This window comes from Chenopodium album, chromosome 20 (assembly GCF_948465745.1).
Source record: "Chenopodium album chromosome 20, dcCheAlbu1.1, whole genome shotgun sequence".
NCBI lineage: Eukaryota > Viridiplantae > Streptophyta > Magnoliopsida > Caryophyllales > Amaranthaceae > Chenopodium > Chenopodium album.
The window spans coordinates 5,758,357-5,780,061 of record NC_137853.1 but is presented as its reverse complement, the minus strand read 5'-3'; the positions used below and the strand labels follow the sequence as shown (position 1 = coordinate 5,780,061).

At 35.2% G+C, this 21,705-nt stretch overlaps 2 protein-coding genes across 2 annotated transcripts; one reads left to right on the top strand and one right to left on the bottom strand.

The window, feature by feature from the left end:
- The first annotated feature begins 7,551 nt into the window (after positions 1-7,551).
- LOC145598521 (uncharacterized) lies at positions 7,552-12,980 on the top strand. The gene is made up of 5 exons (XM_081654885.1): positions 7,552-8,021; positions 8,137-10,768; positions 10,971-11,031; positions 11,157-11,380; positions 12,346-12,980. The coding sequence occupies exons 1-5, from the start codon at positions 7,916-7,918 to the stop codon at positions 12,401-12,403; spliced, it is 3,081 nt and encodes a 1,026-aa protein (XP_081511011.1). The 5' UTR covers positions 7,552-7,915; the 3' UTR covers positions 12,404-12,980.
- Positions 12,981-13,866: 886 nt separating this feature from the next.
- LOC145596676 (uncharacterized) lies at positions 13,867-15,135 on the bottom strand. The gene has a single exon (XM_081652896.1). It carries the CDS (start codon positions 15,133-15,135, stop codon positions 13,867-13,869), a length of 1,269 nt encoding a protein of 422 aa, XP_081509022.1.
- Positions 15,136-21,705: the final 6,570 nt, after the last annotated feature.

Genomic DNA, 21,705 nt, shown 5'->3' with positions numbered 1-21,705 from the left:
GAGAAGTAAAATACTTCCTCCGTTTTCTTTTACTTGCAACACTTACCTAAAAAGGAAATGTCACAATACTTGCAACACACTATAAAAGGAAAGTTACTTTAGGGAAATACTATACTATTTCCTTTATTTAAAGCACATGGCCCATTAAATTACACTCCTAACAACCACTCATCCCATTTTAAAGTGTATTATATCATGTGAACCCCACATTTCTTAAATACCGTGAAAAAGTGTGTGTTGCATCTAAAAGAAAACGGAGGAAGTATAAATTTACATGGGGTTTGTAAAAAAAGTAGAAACTAGAAAGAGAAAGTAATATTTCGTCCGTGTTTTTTAAGTGACACAGTTTGACCGACACAGAGTTTTAGAAGATTTTATTGACTTTAATAAAATAAGATGTTAGTAGGGTAGGTTGGAGGAGTGAGGAATGATAAAGTCCCTGTTTGGTAGTAAGCTTATTGGGGGTATATTAGCTTATTTGACTAATTTTAGTTGATTGACTAGTCAAACAAGCTAATACAAGTGTTTGGTTGTAAGCTTATTGAAAGGGCTTATTCCATTAAATAAGCTCTTTTCGAAAAAGCTCATTTTAGGAGCTTTTTCAATTAGCTTATTCATTAATTATTGTGAAATGACACTTATAACCTCATTTAATTAAAAATCCTATCTAAACTACCTACCCCACAATTAGCTTATTCGTCATTTCACATACTCAATCACCTTTAAGCTAACAGCTATTTATCAAACACTTTTATATAATCAGTTAATACAATAAGTTAGTCAAATCAGTTAATAACATCAGCTAGTCAAAATCAGCTAACTCAATCAGCTTCAGCTTTCAGCTTTCAGCTTTCTCCCAAACGGGGCCAAAGTAAAAGAATGTGAGAGGAAGTGGAGACCTTGAAAGGAGTGAGAAATGATAAAGTAAGAGATAGTGTGGTAAAGATATATCACGGAGTATTAAAATGTAAGGTATTTTTAAAAGAGGAAGTGTGTCACTTAAAAAAACGCGGTCGGAAATGGAAAGTGCGTCACTTAAAAAAACACGGAGGGAGTAAAGTATATGGAAAAACAAAATTTTACATGAAGAAGCTAATTATGCACAAATATTGTTGCAAATTGGTGGGTACTTTAATGTAAATTGGTCGATCATTTTGGGACTAAAATTAGGCCAAAAGGGCCGAACTTTTGGGGATAGAGGGAGTAGATAATACTCGAGTTAGGATATGTTCTCTTCAACTTATTTCAGGTATTTATTACTTATTCCTTAATAAATTTAAATCATACTAAAAACATACAGATCAAATCAGATCAGAACTTTTAATCATCATTTACTTAATGCTAAATATCTTTAATTGCGTATTACAAAAAATTATAAAAATTGCATATTTGAAAAGTCCATTAATGAGATGAATATTTTTTTTTGACCCATAATGAGATGAATATACCAATATCCATTTTGATAATGCTTTTCTTTATAGATTAGTATTAAAATGCGGTCAAAATTTAGTCAAATTATTAAATTAGAATAGACCATATCAAATAATAAAATGCAGATCCGACCAGAACATACCTTGTTTAAACCATATCAGATCTCCTTGTTTTAGGTGAAGTGAACAAGTCCTTATGCTCGGGTTTTAAAACTATTGATAATTAAATTATAGAAATTTCTAGAGAAATATAAAGTATGATACAATAGTAATTTATTATTGAACAGTAATATAATGCCAATTACTCCGTATAGTAATTGTCTTCAATAAAAAAAAATATAATAATAAAGAAATAAATATAATGTATTTTTATAGGCAAACTAATGATTTTTTCAAAAGATTAATCTCTTATTTCATGATTTTTTTTTATATGTTTTTTTTTTTATTATAGAAACAACTTGTACATTGTACTAAACTCAAATAAATGAACTTGAATAAATCTCATTATTAAAACATATATAAGTGGGTGTACGTTAATTTTATAATATTAGGAAAAATTACTTTATATAATCCAACCTTTGTCAATCTCATTCTCTCAAAATAAACCAACCTTTGGATTATTTTTCCAGAATAATCTAAGCTTTTACGGTTTTACCTCCATCTTTCCATATCAACCTAACAAATCACCAAACCGGTACAACCAATTACCTTGCCTACATGTCATTTTCTTATTGGTTTTTTAAAAAAAAAATCCACCCCCACATCTTTCTTTCTCCTCTCTCTTTCTCCATGACCACCTCCCTAGCCACCATGTACTCCCAGGCCACCACCAACACCAATTCGTTCCTTTCTCTCTCCCCTCCTTCCATGGCTAACTTCCATTATTACCACCATCTTCCTCAATTACCATCTACCTACCTCACACTAGTAGAAAAACATTTATTTGCAGCGGTTAAAAACTATTCACATTCTGTGTTTTGGAGGGGCAGCAAATGAATGGATTAATTTGTTGCGGTCGTTGTTGGGGAAATTGGTTTGCCGGGTCACAAAAATGACACGAAAATTCGACAAATTACCACTTCAAGGCCTGAAATAGCTTCCCAAAGTAATATTTCGACCCTTATATACACACCAGGTATCACGAAATTACTAGAAGATACAACGGAGACAATCACAACAGTGTTTAGTATGTTTGTGATCTAATATAATCAAATATTTGGTAATTTTATGATGATGATAAATTGGGAATTTGCGACTGGTTTTTCAAGAAAAGAATAAATTGACTTTCTTGAATTAATCATCCTACATCATATGTTTAATACTACTTCCGTTTTTATATAATTGACACGTTTTGACTTTAGCACTATTCACACACCTCCCTTTGACCGTGTTTTGTGCTTTATACTTAATGAAAAATATAGTTAGTGGGATCTTGTTAGATTCGTCACGCTATATACTTTCAAAATATCAACTTTTTATAATTTTTGCTTATCGATAATTAAAGATATTAATGATTGAATAAGTGCATTAACAAACGTAACCAAAGAAACGTGTCAATTAAAAAGAAACGGAGGAAGTAACATATATATATATATATATAGAACCAAACAAAACAAGCCAACTATCACGAAGAAAACCAACACAACCGTCAAAATTCAACCCACACCAGACCCGCTCCCTACCGGGCCGCGGCTGCCCGATCATACGGATTTAGGTGTCGTACCTAGATCCCTCTGACGCCCAACCGGGTGGCGGTGGCACTACCGGGCGGTGAAACCAAAGAATCCAGAAAAGTCGTCTCTCGCAGTTCGAAATCGGGCATCAGGCTTCTTAGTTGGAGTTTGTTCGCGCACCCGGTTGGGTGGCGAAGCAGCTTCACGAGTTCACCCTCGCGCCCGGTCGGGCGAGCACCACCCAGACCGAGCAGCAAAATAATATAGAGTTCCTTTTTATTAGTTTATTCCCTCTATACCGAGTTACCTTCCTCTTAACCGAGTTTACTTGCTTCTAATACTTGTTTAGTTGATTGACCATTGATGAACTTAACTATTGAACTATATATGTCATAATTTGTGTTTTTAATAACAAAAAGAAAAACTATAAAACATATCTTAATATATATCTTTAATACCATTCACAATTATTGTAATACATGTAATATGCCGGGGTATCGCCTGGGCCTAAAAACTAGTTATATAATTATATATATACGTAACAAAACATATTTTGTCTAATTAATAAATAAGATATTCAAAATCTCCAAAAGTCTCAAAAATCTAACACATCCATGTTTCATTTGAAGCTAGCTAATATGCCAAGGGAGCATTGGGGTAGTGGAGAAATACAAATTAAAGTGTTGGTATAGTGGTATATATTAATAATCCATTAACAAGAGAATAGTTGGTGAAGCACGTCAAAAAAAACCATGCATGACGCTAACACATCTAATAATCCAAATGCATGATTTGATTTAAGCGGCTAGTCAATCACTAATAATACCATTTTCTCCCAATAATTAGACTTATCAAATCATTAACATTTCCAACCTGCAACCGACCATAAAACTAAACTCGAATAGTCGAATAATACAATTATAGTGTACACATGCAACGGTCCAAACATTACATCTAGAGATGGCAATGGATCGGATTCGGATCGGGTGGAGCTTCACCCGCATCCATCCATTACTCTAATCGCTCCATCCACATCCATCCATCATCCGCTTCACCCATCATCCATATCCATCCGTCCATCATCCGCGGATGAAACGGGTGGAGCGGATGACTAACGGATGAGTATTAAAGTTGAAAAAAACTCACATAAACTTTAATTTTCGGTTATTTGTATAATAGTTTTATTAATTTTATTAATTAAAAAGGAAACAATAAGTCAATAACAATATAAAATTAATTTGCAACAAAAAAAACATATAATTTTCTTGCACATTTCATATTTAATTATTAAATTTCTTAGATTAAAAAATTAATATATGTTAAACGGATGGGTGGATTGTTAACGGGTGAAAAAAATATCATCCATATCCGATCCGATCCACCATCCGCTTCATCCGTCACCCGCTTCTCATCCATTTAATTCGGGTTTTCGTCCATTTATTTATTGCGGGTGGAGCGGGTTAGTGGATATCCACTTAATATTGCCATCCCTAATTACATCACAGCATCAACATATTACATATATAACAAAAAGTTAGAGATAAAGCTCTTCAATTTCTAAAATAAGAGAGAAAATTCAAAAAAGAAAACATGAAGGAAGAATTAATTGAAAGATTATCATTAACATCTTTATCAAAAGCATCTCCAATGATATGGGATTGTGGAAGTCCTCTTTATGATTCATATGAATTAGCTTCTTTTTCTCATATCATTGAAAGAAATATGATGGTTTTGCCATCATCATCATCAAGATCATCGTCGTCGTCAACATGTTCGTCGTTATGGTCATCATCAACATGTAGTATGTTAAGATCCGAAGGGTCTAGCGGCTTTGAATGTTTGAAGAGGAAGGTGGAGTGGGAAGAAGAATTGAGTAAGAAGGCTAATAAGAAAATTAAGGTTAGTGGGTGTTTTCGCCTTAATTATCGTAAATTTTGGAAGAAGTAATAATTTTAAATATGAGTTTAATAATAATAAAAATTGTATATGGAACTATAAATACGAGATTTGGGTAAGTTTGAATTAAAGTTTAGCCAAACAAATTGCTCAAAATTACGAAGGAGGGAAGGAAGGGTATGTATTTGCAAGTGACAAAGCAAGAACTTGTAGATAGCTAGATATGCGTTGATGTATCTCCCTCTATTTATGGATCTATTTCATGTTACATTATTATTACACGATTGATGATATTATTATTGTCCTTTTAATGTTGCTTTTAACCCTATTGATTGATTTTATTGGTACGTATATGAGCAATTGATTGATTTTATAGTTTAACTATACATAGTTTTTTTTAACCGTATAGTGTATGATTTTAACAAGCTTAACAAACAAGTATTTTTTTTTTTTTTGTTGCGATATAGATTATATTATAGGACATAGTAGATATGTAATAGTGCGGAAGGTGGAAGAGTTTTTTGCCACTAAAGTATCGTCTATTGTTTGGAAGCTAAAGGAGAGATCATATTAAAAGTTAGCAGTAGTGGTTCGTTAATCATTTCATTTTTCAAACAAGAGGTTTTGTAGTCTTGAAGGATCAAACTTTGAGTTTCCTATTTTTTTTCATTCCAAGGATCAAACTAATTAATACTGTACGAATGAAGTACAATTAATACATGTCATACCTACTGTGTAGAATAACTACTAGGTCTACTACTATATATTGATTCAACTTCCAAGTCTTGTTAGCAGTGTTATTGCCTCCAAAAAAAAAAAAATAAAAAAATCGCAATAAGGTCATGATCCATTAAGAGGTTGTTGGCTCCGTGTGGTATGTAGACATGACTCACATGAGTGCATGACCCATGCCAATCTCTCAATTAAATCACGCCAAAATGAATTTTGAGTTTATGGAAGTCTTGTTTGTTTAGGTCCTTTTTCCCAAAGCTTCTTAATTTTGGCGGACATTGATCTCTATTTATATTAATCTGAATATGGTTTCAAAAGAAAGGAGAAAAAAAAAGTCAAACATAATATTAATCAGCTTGGTTGTTTTCACCACAACTATTAAGAACGCGACTTATTAATGCCACCATCATCTTCATATGATATGATAGAGAAAAATGAAGACAATAAAGTGTCAAAATAGAAGAGATATCGTCATAATTAGATTGAACGGCTTGTCTTTCTTCAACATATCACAATATACTAGTATGTGATGATCAACGCAACGGTAGAACCCTAGTCAACTAGCTCCCTGATTTTGAGCCACTTTCCTTTTTAGTTTTTATAATGCTTACTGTTAAACTGACCATTTCGTGTTTTTTTTTTTTTTTTATTTTTATTATTATTATTTTTATTTATTTAAAATTTAAAGTTCCTAATCTTCTTAATTAAATTCACATTTACTTAATTTTAGTTCAGTTCAGCTCCAATTAGTTCATTTCAATTCATCAGTTCAGCTCCAATCAGTTCAATTCAGCTCCTAATTTCCTTCTCTCATAGAATATTTACTTCAGCTCAATTCAGTTCAGTTCAGCTCCAATCAGTTCAGTTCAGCTTAGTTCAGTAAATGTGGACATGCCCTAATTTAAATACCTATTGATCCCAATATATAGAAAACAATAAAAGGGAAAATTGACTTGATTGATAATCTCAAAATAGTTGTGTCGCGGAAATGAATCTATTGCATTAGAAGCGAAATACGTCACCATCAATATAAGTTTCAATAATGTTAACAACATCCTCTGTAATCTGTGTACCCGAACTCAAAGATGAAATTGTGCAGTTTTTTATACATGAATTTTTTGATTACGTAATTAATGATATTTAGCAATAAGTTGACTACTGATCAAACTCGCCTATTCCTCTAACATTTATATAAGTTGAGTATTTTGTAATAAATAAATGAACATTAAATGTATGTTCTGATTGAGTTTGATTTAAATATTTATATTTTGATCTGATTTTGACAAGATAAAAACAAGTATCTCAAATAAATTGAAAAGAGAAAAACAAATTTTAACACAAAAACGAAATCACTAATGATCAAACTCGTTTAACTATTCCTCTACCACTACTAGTTCAACAACTAAAGTATTGAACTAGCTCAAACTCAATCTAGAGACTTGAGTTCTTGACCCATTCTAAGCTTGTTTTGACTTTTTAATGTGGTTAAACTTGTACTTATAATTGATCAACTCAAACTTGTACCATACATTTCGACATTTAGTCAAACTATACCTCTGTACATAACAACCACAGAATATCTCCCAACACTCCAAAACAAACGTGGCAACTGGCAAGATGACATGTATGACGCATTACCTTTTCACTTTTAGATTTCGTCTTTTATTTTCTTTTAAAAGTTGAAACGCGTCGTTTAGTGCATTACAACGTAAAAACCTAGTCGTTTGATATGACAGTTAATATTGTCAGGAATTCAGTTGACGAATTCCTTTCTTCTTCCCTCCAAAATTTTCATTGGGTAGGTTGAAGACTTCTTCAGCTTCACCAAATTTTAAAGCAAGATATAAAAGGGGAAGAAAAAATAATTCACAAATATAAAAAATTCGAGGGTTCTGGAATTTTTTGTGATTATTTTTTTTTTCTTCCCCAAATCTTGCTAAATTTCTGGGTAAGTCTTCCATAAACCCTTTCCACATTACAGATCAGCTAAAACTATTTTAAAATTACTATTCAATTTGAAAGTCAATTGCTGAAAAATTGGGTCATTCAACTCTTTTTAAATCATGGGAGAGTTGAGATTTTGAGTAATTTGTGAATTTTTGATTGGATTACTATTTAGTAGCTGTTGCTGTTGTTGCTGTTGTTGATTTTTCGGAAAAAAATTGCTTGGAATAAAATCTGTTAATGTCGGGAATTCGATTAGTTCGATGCCCGAAATGCGATCAGGTATTGCCGGAGCCTCCTGTGTTTACTGTCTACCAATGTGGTGGTTGCGGAACTATGCTTAAAGGTAAATTGCAGTTCTTTAATCTGATATTAATTATTGCACACAATGTGTTTGTTAATATGTCTGAATGAGTTTTTTTGTTTTCGGGTTATTTTTGTTGATGTAATGAAATGAACAGCTAAGAAGAAGTCATCTGGAAGTGAGAACTTGGTCAGTTCTGATACAATTTTTGATAAGGGGGCAGAAGGGGTCAAGGATAGTGGAGGGTTGATTGAAAAGGGTAGTTTTGATATGGGTAGTAGATCACCGTTAAGATCCGAGTTTGGGGAAGGTGATGGAGGCAAGTTACCACTGGAAGGGAGTGATTTGACTGAAATTCAAGGGGGTTTACCCAAATCACCTTTGAGGGATAGATTTTTAAATGATCTTAGTTCTTCGCCGGTGAGGTCAAGGACTGTTAGTCCGTCCTCAATGAGGGGGAGGGGGAGGGGTTCAGGTGATCAAGATTTTGATGGGTTTGGAATTTCACCTGCTAGGTCGAGATATGTTAGCAAGTCACCTGTGAGGGAGCAAGGGGGTAGGTCCCCGATGAGTGTGAGAACGAGAAATTTTAGCAGGTCGCCCATGAGGGGGGCAGATGCTGTAGATAGATCACCTGCAAGGACAATGGATGGAGACATTGTTAATTCGCCATTGAGGGGAGATAGTGTCTCTGAAGTTGATGAGTATATTGAGAAAGAACACGAGGGGACAAGAATTGAGAGTGATGGGTCAGAGGAACGGGAGAGGAGTGACAAGATGACTCCCAAAACTTCATTTAACACATGGCTTCCTGATGATAATCATCCCAGAGAGTCTAATGATAACAAATCAGGTAGGAGAAGAACAAAGTGGAGAGACCTAATTGGTGATGAGGCTGATCGGATCAGTGAAGGGAAGGAATCAGTCTATGCTGATGAACATCAGATGACTCCAGAAAGATTAATTGATGGTCCCATTCTTGGAAGTGGTTCTATTAAGGGAAGAATATGCAGAGATTCGATATTCAGGGATGAATATGTCGGAGGGCATGAAAGACCCAGGGCTGCTGTAGACCATAGGTACATTGGAAGTGATGGGGATCGGGTGATTTACAGAACTGTAAGGGAAGTTGAAAGCGGGAGGAGTTCAGCTTCTTCAAGTATAGTTGATGGACCTTCAAGTTATCATATGGACTCCTTTCATGGTCATGGGCACTCAAGGCACAGCTTTGAAAGTCGGAGAGAAGCGGCTCATATTCACTATATGGATCGCCATGAGTTCAGTCAGAAATTCCAGGATTCTATGCAGCAATATCCATCAAAACAACCGAGGGAATTTGATGATAAACTGTTTTCTTCTCCTGGGTTATATAATAATGCTGATGATTATTCAGAAGAAAAGCATACGATTTTCAGACAGGGATCCAAACAGCAGTTTGCGCCAGATAGACACATGCCAATGCCTTCGTTTTCCGATCATGGACCTGGTCTTGCTCATGATATGGAAAACTCATATAATTACCCCCCTTTATATGATGATCCATTTGCAGGCCAAACGAAAAGGAATCATTTTCCCAAGCATCAACAGTTAGCATGTCGAACAAGGATGGGCTATGTTCCAGGGAAGTCCTTGGACTTCGATCAGGATTCTCTTAGATCATATTACAGTGAGTCACATAATCACCATCCTGCATGTTCTTGCTCTCTCTGTCATAGAATGCCTCTCAATCCAGCTGCACATCCAACATCCAGCCATAGTATGAATCTCCAAAGACGTGTTCCACGGACTTATGATCCTAGAATGGCACATACTGGTCCTCGAGAACGACCATCCCACCTTGCTCCTCATCCTAGGAGAGTTCTGGTAACTGGACAGAACAAACGGATTTGCCTCCCCATTGCTGGTGGTGCCCCCTTTGTATTATGCCACAAATGCTTTGAGTTGCTCAAATTACCCGGGAAGTTCACAACAAAGAATAATAAAGAGTATAGATTGCAATGTGGGGCCTGCTCTTCTATTATGTCATTTGATCTTCAAAATAGTTCTATTGGTGCTCTTTCTTCACAGAAGAATCCAGATCTTGTTAATGCTACTAGTAGCTCTGGTAAAGTGCTGAACGAGTCAGGTCGTAGACACCACCGTGACAGTGTTGCTGCCACTAGTACAGATTTCAAATCTTATGATTTTGATGCAATAGGGAACAGATTCCAGTATACGGAATCCGAAGCCACTGAAGCCACAAGAGGACAGAGAATGGTTTCAAATTTTAATGAATATACTCGAGGTTTTTCTCCATCATCTCATTCTTCTAAGGAAGAGCTCATTACAGATAGTGCAAGTGTGCAAAGCAGCCTACCAACTTCTTCAGAGACGGCTGTAAAGATTCGTCCTCCCCCAGGTTCACCTTTGCGGGAACATCTTGATTACTCAGGCCAACACCACAAAGCTGAGGCAGATATTGCAAATACTAGTACTGGGGAAGATAAGCATGTTCTTGAAAAAAATGTATCTCAAGATAGCTCTGTGGGAAATACTGCGGTTGCTTTAGAGACTGAAGATCATTCCCATGAGTCATCAACTAGTTTATCTGATTCTGGGGATGCTCCAACAGAATGCAGAGATGAAAACAAAAAGTCCTTTAAATCTCCTTTCTGGAGACCCTTTTCACCAAGACCTGGTTCTGTCTCCCCTGAAAAAGATGAGGTGTTTGTCAATGGTCAGCGGGTACCACTTCATGTAATAAAAAAGGCAGAGAAGCTTGCTGGACCTATTGAACCAGGAAATTACTGGTAATTGTTGCAATACCTTTTAGCTGCCATTTTTTTAACAAAATAAATATATGCGGCACAACTTTGATTTGACAAGTTAGATGATATAATTTCACAAGGCAGCAAAATGATCTTAAGTTGCTCAGTCAGTTGTTTTTTTTTGTAAAACATCCCTCATTTTTTTAATTGATTTTTTTTTTTTTTTTTTTATTTTTTATTGTAGGTACGATCCTAAAGCTGGTTTTTGGGGTGTAATGGACCATCATTGCCTTGGGATAATTCCGGTGAGTTATAGTGCAAAAGAATTTCTTTCACTTCCATTTGGTTTCATCTATTTTATTGCCTATCGTCTTTATAAGATGTTACATAGTAGTAATTGTAGGAAGTGGCATTCTTATTTGTCTTGCAGCCATCTATTCCAGAATTTAGTTTTCCCATGCCAGCAAATTGTTCTAGAGGGAAAACTGCTGTTTATGTAAATGGCAGAGAGCTTCAGAAAAGAGATCTTGATTTACTTTCAAGTCGAGGACTTCCAACTATGAGGGACAAGAGATATATTATTGATATATCCGGAAAAGTCCTGGAGGAGCAGAGCAAAGACTTCATTGCTAACCTTGGAAAACTTGCTCCCACGTGAGTGTCTCTGATTCTTTTGTTAGTTCACTTATTTGATGCATTTAATCACCACATGTCAGCTTTCTTCCATTCATGAGAAACTTCATGTACATTTTGGGAACGTACATTGTTTTATTTTGGTGGTAGATTAGTTGTCTAATTATTAGTGTCTACACAGAACCATCTATAACAATTTTACAAATGAGAGTTACTATGCTATTAAAAATGATTTCATATACTATGAGATTAAAAATCAATTATTTCAATATTACCCCTGAAATGAGGCAGCACATTCACATCTTAGGAATGACTTTTATTTTCAGCCATTCCCTCAAAACAATAGAAAGAATAGGAATTAGCATTTTTTGAACAAAATCTCTGGTTAGTGGCATGATTAACTAGCCAAAGTATATAAGTTATTTTTTTTTTTAGATTAAATCTATGATTCTCTACCTCTTAGTTTGAATTTGTATGCTCATGACAAAAATAATTTTCGGTGAAACTTGAATTCGCATATGCATTTTAAATAGTTCTACTGTGTGTATTTTGATCAATGGATTGGGCACTCTTGAGCCTATTACTTTCATTATTGGCTATAAAGTTAGCTTTGAGTATGTTTATTGCTACCTGAAAGCGATCTTGTATACATTTGGTTGTACACAAATTCAATAGATTTAAGTTACTTGAACAAACCATTTATTAACTACATCTTCATCGTGCTGTCTCAACATAATTTAGCATTCACGATGTTCTGAGACTAGTGTCCTCTGGCAGCCAAAATTCAAATGAACATAGAGAAAATGAATTCCTTCTTATGCAGCGAAAGGTCTATTTGTCTAACTTGTTAGTCAACCCACAGGGAGTGAACTATCCTATAAGTTCTAAATGAGCAAATTGTAGCTTGACTTGATTAAGTGCAATATAACCTTAGATACTGATTGTTAATGTCAAAATTACTCACTCTACCTTATTTTTTCATTCAGAGTTGAGAAGAAAAAGCGGGGATTTGGTATTCGCGTTCCTGAGGAATTCAATGATTAATATTTTTGGGGGCTGCTATCCTAAATTGGATAAAACCTGAAACTGACAGAGGTTGAAAGATTGACAGTGTGCCATTTGGCAACGTGATCTGTGAAAACTTTCCATGTTTTTGTGCATATTATTAATTTTCTCATTATTTTTTTGTTAAATTCATGAAATAAAATCCATTCTTTTTAAGGTTACTGTTGTCAAAATGGTTGTTCAGAGAGTGTTTTTTTTTTTTTTTTTTTTTGCAAGTCTGTAAAGTAATGTGGAGTGTTTTTTTTGCAGATTTCTGGAATTTTGAGATGCTTTATCAGTGGTTTATCTGTAAAGATTAGTAGAAAATAAATCTGTTGGATATTAACAATCTATTGTATATAAATCTAATGTCAATTGTTATATAACAGATCTGATTAAAAGTTAATTAAATCTACTACCTCTGTTTCTTAATGTTCCTTCAATTTAACTTTTTACATGACTTTCATTTCTTTCTTTCTTTCTTTCTTTTTTTTTTTTTTTTTTGTTTTTTTAAATATCTTTTATCAATGTTAATTGTTGATTTTGTTATTGTTCTAGTGCCTGTCTAGTGGAGCATCATGCACAATCTAATGAGAGGGTACATAACTAAGTTAGAGATATGGAATACGAAGTATGTTACTAACTGTTATGTAGTCCAATCAAGTTTACTGAATTCTCTCAAACTTTTGCCAAAGGTTCTATGATAAGAGTTATGCATTTATTTGCGAAATTCAAAGCCCATCTTTACTTCAATAACAAAATTTTGCTGACTGAAAATGGAGTTTCAATTGCTAGCAAAGATATAGTCCAGATGAATGGTCCCTGCCACAGATGGGGTACAACCGTACAAGAAGCTCAACACTGATGGGAGCCGGAAGGGTTCGAACCTGGCTGATGGTGTTGTTATTCAAAATGATGATGAGTCTTGGCTTGTGGGGTTCTCTATGAAGTTTCACTCTGTTTCCCCGGAAGCTGCAGAGCTACTTACAATAAGATAGGACCTGATTACTGCTACAAAGTTTAATATCCTGATATCTTGAGCTAGAAACTGATGCAGATGCTCTGAAAAAATTGATCCAGAATGTGAGCTGGGAATGATTATCCAAGATATTGTGTGTTTGCTTAGGGAAGATTGGATAGTTATCATTCTTCAAAGCCAAAAGAGCTGCCAACGCTGTCGCTCACAATTTGGCTGAGTGTAGTTTACAATTGACTTGATGAAATTGAGTTTCACTTCTTCACTCCCCTTGGCTGCTGCCTAGGAGTGCTTGGGTTGAAAACCACATCAGTCTTGAACTGATTGATGGCCCTAAGGCCATTATAATATATACTTGTATCACAATAAAATTGATTACTTAACAAATAAAATTTGAACAAGAAAGAATGATTTATTTTGTTCAATCTCAAGAAATCATAATAACCATTACCATTACCATGAAATTTAAACAAAATCAAATTACTTGTTATGAATAAGGAGACTCTAACCAAATAAGTGGTGTGAGTTTGCCGAGATATGATGAGCGACAATTGTAAAAATAATCCTCAAACTTGCCATTGGTTAAATTGTAAAGACATCCACCATGTCGTCCCGGTGTTTGGCAAGGAGTAGATCTCGGACTATCATCGGTATAGTAAATGCAATTAGGCTTAAAACCATGAGATGACTCAACGGAAAAGGAAGAATTTAAACCTAAGAAAATTGTTCTATTTCCCAAACTTGACACTTCATTGAGCTCTCCAGCCATAACATTCAATTCAAATACCTCAAATCTTATAGTTTGAAATCGGAATATATGCCGCCTTTTGGAGGTAATTTCTTGACGAGTGACTTGACGTATAACCAACAATTTGCCTGATGATTCAACCAAATAATGAAACCATGGTGTTTCATTATCATCATATGTCAACATGTTTGGGACATGTCCATCAATCACAGCCACCACATGAAAATGAGGATTGCCTTTGGCAGTCTCAAACTTTACAAACATACCAAATATGTTAACGCCATAAAATTCTCCTTGGTAAAAAGTTAAATCGGTGCAATAAAAACTAAGGAAAAGTTGAGTATGGTAGGGGTAATCAGGCAATATTGGTCCCAGTGGAACAAGATGAGGATCCCTAACATGAATCCACCCATGACCATCACCGGAACAGGCACCGGCACCGCGATTATTCCTCCAGAAAACCAGATTTGATGCAAGATTGTTAGTGCCGGCACTGAAAGACACTGAAAGGAAGACAACAAAATCACTACTAGTTGAGGGATCGGCTGACAATATGAACCTATTAAGGATTGTTCTATGCCAATCAAAGTCTCTGAAATCTAGGTGGTTAGTATTCCATAACTTAAGTATTGGTAGCTCTATAATGGCACCAGAATAGGGGTTCAAAATACTAACTTCCTTTGTTTTCGAGAGCACAAGAAGCCACCCACGAGAAGATAACATTGGTTTTTTGTGATTCAACTCAGCTGGCAGGCTAATAAGGCGAACCATGCGCTTAGAGAAGCTGTATAAGCGATGGCTCATCGAGGACTGTTTCTGTGGTAGCATTAGCCACGGAAGTGTATGCATTGATTTTGTAGCATTGGCATATCCTCGTAAACTAGCCTCTTTTCCAGCTGATCTCCAATTTGAACAAATTTTTAGTAACGTCTCATAGTCTTCATAGAATTCCACATGCTCTACAATTTTAGTCACAATATCTTTTGGCATATTACCCCAGTCTCTCATGTTTCTTTGTTTGGCTTTGGATTTAACAAAGATTATGAGGATCAAGATTTAAGGGATTTTATAGAAAATTAAAAGTGATAAGATAATTGTTTATAAATTATATATCACATGCTTAGTATTGCCGGAGTCATCTCTATCTATCTCCTTAAGTTAGACTGTTGGAGTCATCAGTCATGTACTGCCTGGGATATATACGAGTACAGTTAGGATCATAATTAATTTATAATAGTGTGACCACGATATATATACAATATATTTTCAAAATATTATCAAATTGAATTTTTCTATCATTTGGCATATCACAATCCGAGTAAAAGGATAGGAGCATTATCAAAGAAAATCATACTTCCTCTGTTTTTTTTTTACTTGCAACACTTCACTTTTCATGTTTGTCGATGTATTATTTCAATTGTTTATATCTTTAATGAGCAATATGTAAAAATTATAAATGTTAGATATTAAAATAGTATAAAACGAGACGAATCTAACAAGATCACACATGACTATATTTTTTCTTAGCTATAAATCGTTAGAGCTAGTCAAAGTGGAGTACATGAATAGTGTAAAAGTCAAACTGTTGCAAGTATAAGAAAATGGAGGAAGTATCATATAAGAACATAATTTAGTGACAGTAAGCTGTTATAGTGGCACAGTAATAGAACACCAGCTGCACTCCAATTATAGCTGGTTACTAACAGTGTTTTCCTTGAATTTCGGTTTCTAGCAAAGTGAAGTACGCCATCCTATTATAACTTGTCAGTATAATATACAAGTATATATGCTGGCAACAAATTCATCTTTCCTTGTTGGGCATCTAACTAGTATCCAGTGACCAGTGACTATTGCCTAATTGTCAGCTCAGCCTTGAGATGCAATACCATTGATAAATAACTGGCGCCATAATCGAGGTCCATGTTTTACCAAACAAGTTTCTGCGAAATTGTAGTACCCTTGATATTAGGAAGTAAACTCATCAGCAGCTTTGGTATGCGCGTTCCTGAGGAAAGTTTCTGCCAAAATTACTCACTCTACCTTATTTTTTCATTCAGAGTTGAGAAGAAAAAGCGGGGATTTGGTATGCGCGTTCCTGAGGAATTCAATGATTAATATTTTTGGGGGCTGCTATCCTGAATTGGATAACAGCTATTCTTGGTCTCTACCTACTTGAGACCAAGTTGGTCTCAAGTAAGGGTATTATGGTCATTTCAAGCAAAAGCTGTCCTCCTTCTTGTACTTTAAAAAAAAAAAAAAGAATAGAAGCAGACGTGGGCCCCCACTTTCCGTAAAGGTGTTTACCTTTCACCTTTGCACAGTAAAAAGAGGAGAGAGAAAACATTTCTCATTGAATTTGGTCTTTGAATTTGAAAGAGAGGAAGAGAGGAATTCAAGGGGTCTCATTTTTCCTTTCAAGGCGTTCAAATTTTGGCAAAATTTTAAAGAAGTGAAGGAACAAAAAGGGTTTCTGGGGTGAAGATTACGACGAGCGAAGTAGGATTTGCGATCGAATTGTTTGTTTTGGTAAGACCTCCGTAATTTTTTGGCGATTATTTACTTAGGGTTTTATGATTTTCATGCTTGTTTTGCTTAAAGTTCTCACATTTTAGTAGGTATATGTATTTGTGTTGTTGAATTTATAAATTTTGCAGTGATGGTGTTGAAATTTGCTTAAAGTTGTCATCTTTTGTATGGTATTGTGTATGTGAGAGTGTGAGGTGTTGAAATTTGCTTCAAGTTGTCATCTTTTGTATGGTTTCATGTTGTGTTGGAGTTGGAGATGAATTCGGTTTTAAGAGTTGATATTTTGTTATGGTATTTTTGTGAGAAAGAGTAACTGTTTCATGTTTTAGAAATAACTCTGTTTTGTTATTTTGGTGATGATTTAGTAAGATGGTGATGATTAAGTAGGATGTGTGATAGTTGTTGATTATGCGTGAGTAATTGGCTTGTCGTTGGTATTGTGTGAATACCATTATGTGTTAGGCTGGTATTGGTGTAACTTTTGGTAGTGATAATACCATCATGTGCTAGGTTAGGTTTGTATTTGTTAATACCCTCAGGGCCTTGTCGTTGGTATTGTGGTAATACCATTATGTGTTAGGCTGGTATTGGTTTAACTTTTGGTAGTGATAATACCATCATGTGCTAGGTAGGTTAGTATTTGTTTAGCTTTTGGTAGTGATAATACCATCATGTGCTAGGCTAGGTATTAAGCTAGATGGAGTCAATTTAAATTTTAAACTAGTGATTCTATATTGAATATCTATAATACTCCATGATATATTGATACATGCATACATATATACATGTAGCTAAACTATGGGAGGTGGGACTAAATTAAATGGGAGTGATGATCATGGAATATATTGAGTGCATGTTGAACTAGGTTTTTTTTTTTGGGTATTTTAATTGTTTTGGAAATGTTAGGGTGGTTTGAGAAGGAGCATTAAACACCAAGCCTATGGTAAATTTTGGTAGTGATAATACCATCATGTGCTAGGTAGGTTAGTATTTGTTTAGCTTTTGGTAGTGGTAATACCCTCAGGGCCTTGATTGGTATATTTGCCTGTTCCAGTAACAATTTTTGTTGTCTTTCCTTTGTATTGTATCTATATTATCTTGCTAAATTCTTGTAAGTGGTTGTGTACATGGTAGTTGTTATGACTGTATACATGTGATGGGGGGTGGGTGGTAGTTGTTATAAACGAGCAAAGTAAATTCATTTATGTAATGAAGTGTGTTTTTCGTTTGTTGTAGTCATGGTGTCGGAGAGGTCTCGTGACTCAATAAGCTGCAGACGTAATTGGGGGGTGAGTGTTATGAGTGTTATGCATTAGATTGACTCATTTAGTATGTATTTGTGTGTAAATATATGTTTTGATTTTGCAGGGTAGCTTGAGAGAAATCATGAAAAGGTACCTGCTGCTGCGGCGTCTAGCAAACAAAGAGAGAAGGGGAAACTGAAAGCTGTAGTGGAGGATGTAGTGGTGGAGGAGGTAGATGATGAAGACACCGAGGATGGAAGTGGAAGTGGTGATGGGTCTTCTGAGGATGATGATTATGTCCAAGAGGAAGAAGATGAAGATGATGACCAAGAAGATGAGCAGGACCACTTACCAATTGCCGGGCGTAAGAAGCGTAAAGTACCGGAGGAGCAAGTACCTGAGGAGCAACATGGTAATCATCGTAGAACTGAGGAGCAACAGAAGAAGGTTATTAGAACGTTGAAGCGTACGTCAAGAGCGAAAAGGCAATATGTAGAGAGACAGTCACCAGTAGTAGAGAGACAGTATGTTGAGAGGGGTGGACCAGTAGTTGAAAGACAGTATGTTGAGAGGTCGGCTGCACCATTAGGGAGGAATTATGTGGAGAGGGGTGAGAGGCAGTTTGTGGAGAGAGGTGCACCAGAGAGGCAGTTTGTGGAGAGAGGTGCACCAGAGAGGCAGTTTGTGGAGAGGCCAGCAGTACAGAGGCAATATTTGGAGCGGGCGGCTGCACCATTGAAGAGGCAATATGTGGAGAGGCGGAGGTTTGTAGAAGAAGAACCTCATGAGGTATGCTCTCGTGGTGTTGATATAATATTTTATAATATCTTTATGATTATGATTTTTTGTGCCAAAAAGAATACTTTGTTCGGGGAATATATTGGAAAAACCTTGTTATATTGGGGAATGTGGGGAATATGGGAAAGACCTATAATAAATACAACCTTAATAAAAAATGATTATGCTTATGCTTTTGTACAAAAAAGAATAATTTGGGGAATGTTGGTAGTTTTGTTTTAATGACTAAACAAAGTGGTATGAAATCTAATAGACAGTTATTATTACACACTTTTTTTTGGGACCACTAATTACTATAAAAAGTGTACACGTTCTTTTCATATATAATCAGTACTAAAAAGAGCAACTGCACACTCATTTTTCGATTTCAATTTGCAAATATAAGTAAAATCATATAGAACACCAATAAAATAATTTTTGTGTAATTTTATAAAAGTTGTAACTTTTACCAAAAGTAAAAAGAGGGCTGACCTGTATTTTCATTTTATAATGTTATACATGATACCTTGGTTTAACAGCTATATTGGTTATGTCAATTGTGTAGCTGGATCTAGAACCGGGACCGTCGGTGGGTGAGAAGGTGAAGAAGAGTGGGCTTGTGGTCAGTACGCAACTGAGGAAGTGCGGGAAGGTAAATTAGAGCATGTGAAATTATTAGTTATTAAGTGTTTGTCTGTATTGCTAGAGCATGAATTTATTACTCGAAGTATATGCTGGTTAATATTGTTTTTGTTTGATTTTGGATGCAGCCTGTAAATTACAATTGCCGCGTATCTGCATTTTCTGACCTGATTACTGTGTTGAACATTGACCGGGAAAAAATTGAGCTTGTGGAGAGGTGTGGGTTTGGTGGAATGTTGAAGCTTAAAGTTAAAAAACTTGATCGTAGGTTTTGTTACTGGCTCATGACTAGAGTTGATCATGAGAGGAGCTTATTTCTAGGAGTTGATGGAAAGGAGTTGCCGTTGGGACCGGAGCAATGGCGGTGTATCTTTGATCTGCCACGGGGTTCAAGTCCAGTGCCTGAAACGGTTGAGGATCCAGTGATGCGAAGTACAGTAGACGACATATGTAGGCATTTTGTAGAGGTGAATCCTAGTGGGCGAGAGTTTATTTCCACTCAGAAGGCGTATGACTGTTTAGGGTTGATGCCAATTGGGAATGATGAAGAAAAGGACCATTTTATGAGGGAATTTTTAATAGTTTTGCTGGGGTGTATTTTATGTCCTACGACTAATGGACAGAGCATGAATACTAGTCTGTTGCCTGCTGTTAGTGTAGGTGCTGCTGCCAGTCAGTATGACTGGTGTATGTATGTACACAGTAGGTTGATGGGATCATTGCATGACTTTCACAAGAGGTTTGACCCTAAAGGGTTTGCTGCTGGTGGTGGTGGATGTGTATTATTTCTGATGGTGAGTAGCTGAACTGATAAATTTGGTAGTCTTATTTTGTGATTTGTATGTCTTGTTTATTTACTTATGTGTATCATTTAATTGATATATGTTTAGATTTTTTATCTGGATCATCTTGCATTGCCTCCACTAAGCTGGGGAAGTTTCCCCAGAATTGATGTGTGGACGGAGAAGAAAATAAGTGCGGCTATTCATGCTGACTTGTTGCCATCTCTTGATTACGGAAAATTGAAAGTAAGTAAGTCTAAGTTAGTTTTTTTTTATTTTGTCCAAGTGAGGTTGTTGATGATTTTTTTTTGTTTGATGTCTGTGATGTCTGTTAGCTTGTTGACGTGGCTTACGAGGAAAGCCATCCGTGGGAGCCTAGGGACTCCGTGAATTCATTACAAGTGAGGGTCGCAAATGAGGTATTTAAGTAAATGTTCACATTTGTTGGTGTTAAATTATGTAGAAATGTATGCTGCATCCCTTGTCAAAACATATTGGTTAATATTTAGGTTTGACTTTTTATCAATACAAAGTTTTGACTTTTCTTAGTGTTTTTATCAATACAAAGTTTTGACTTTTCTGGGACCTATAGTCCCTGTTCCTGATCTGGCAAGCCTTTTCTTTCTAATATCTTTAGCATTTTGTGAATTCTTCATGCATGACATTGATATTCTGATTTCTGCCATGATATTCTGATTTCTGCCACAGTTGTGTTATAATTTTTCTGCCATGACATTAGTTCATTTTTATTGGTGCATAATTCAGTAATGAATTGAAATTTCATTAGTGCTACTCTTAAGCTTTTGTTATGGAAATGTACCAATCTTTTCACTTTTTTCTTTCTTCCCTTTTTCCTCTTTCTTTTCTATTTTTCCTTTTTTTTGGTTGGTTGGTAAATGAAAGGTGTCCTTTTCAACTATTTCTTCCGTTTTCGGTTGCATACTTCAGCAATGAATTTTGATTTCATTAGTGCTATGCTCTCACTTTTGTGGAACATGTCAAATGTGTTAACTAAAAACAAACAAACTGGTGATACAATATATAGTTTTTATTATGTCTTTCCTCGCTCATAATGTTACTCTTTTCACCTTATGAAAAGAATTTGCACAAAAAATATGGAGTACAAAGCATAAGTTTATTTAACACTTTGTACATAAAGTTAATTTTTAATAAAATAGAACTATTAGTAACAAATATACTAGCAACTTAATGTAAAAAATATATGTCTGTAAACTTAATTTTAATGTTGCAAAAATAATTAGTTAGGCCTTAAGTTCAAATACCTTTCTTTCTTCATGTATATGTGGTACACACTAAATTTGGGAGGTTTACTTAAATTTTAAAGCACATAATTAACTGCATACATAGTACTACATACTCCCTCCCATAAAGTGATTGACAAGTACTTTTTATTATGTGTTATCTGTGTAATTCTTTGGTTTTTGATGTAGGTGGTGGAAATGTTGAAGCCTTACTTTGTGAAATTGGAGACTATGGTGAATGCTAGCAGGGGGTTTGTGAGGAATGCCCTTAAGGAGAGGTCACCTATTATTAGGTCTCCTGTTATGGATGTCTTCAGTTCGAAGTCGGAGTCTATACAGGATCCT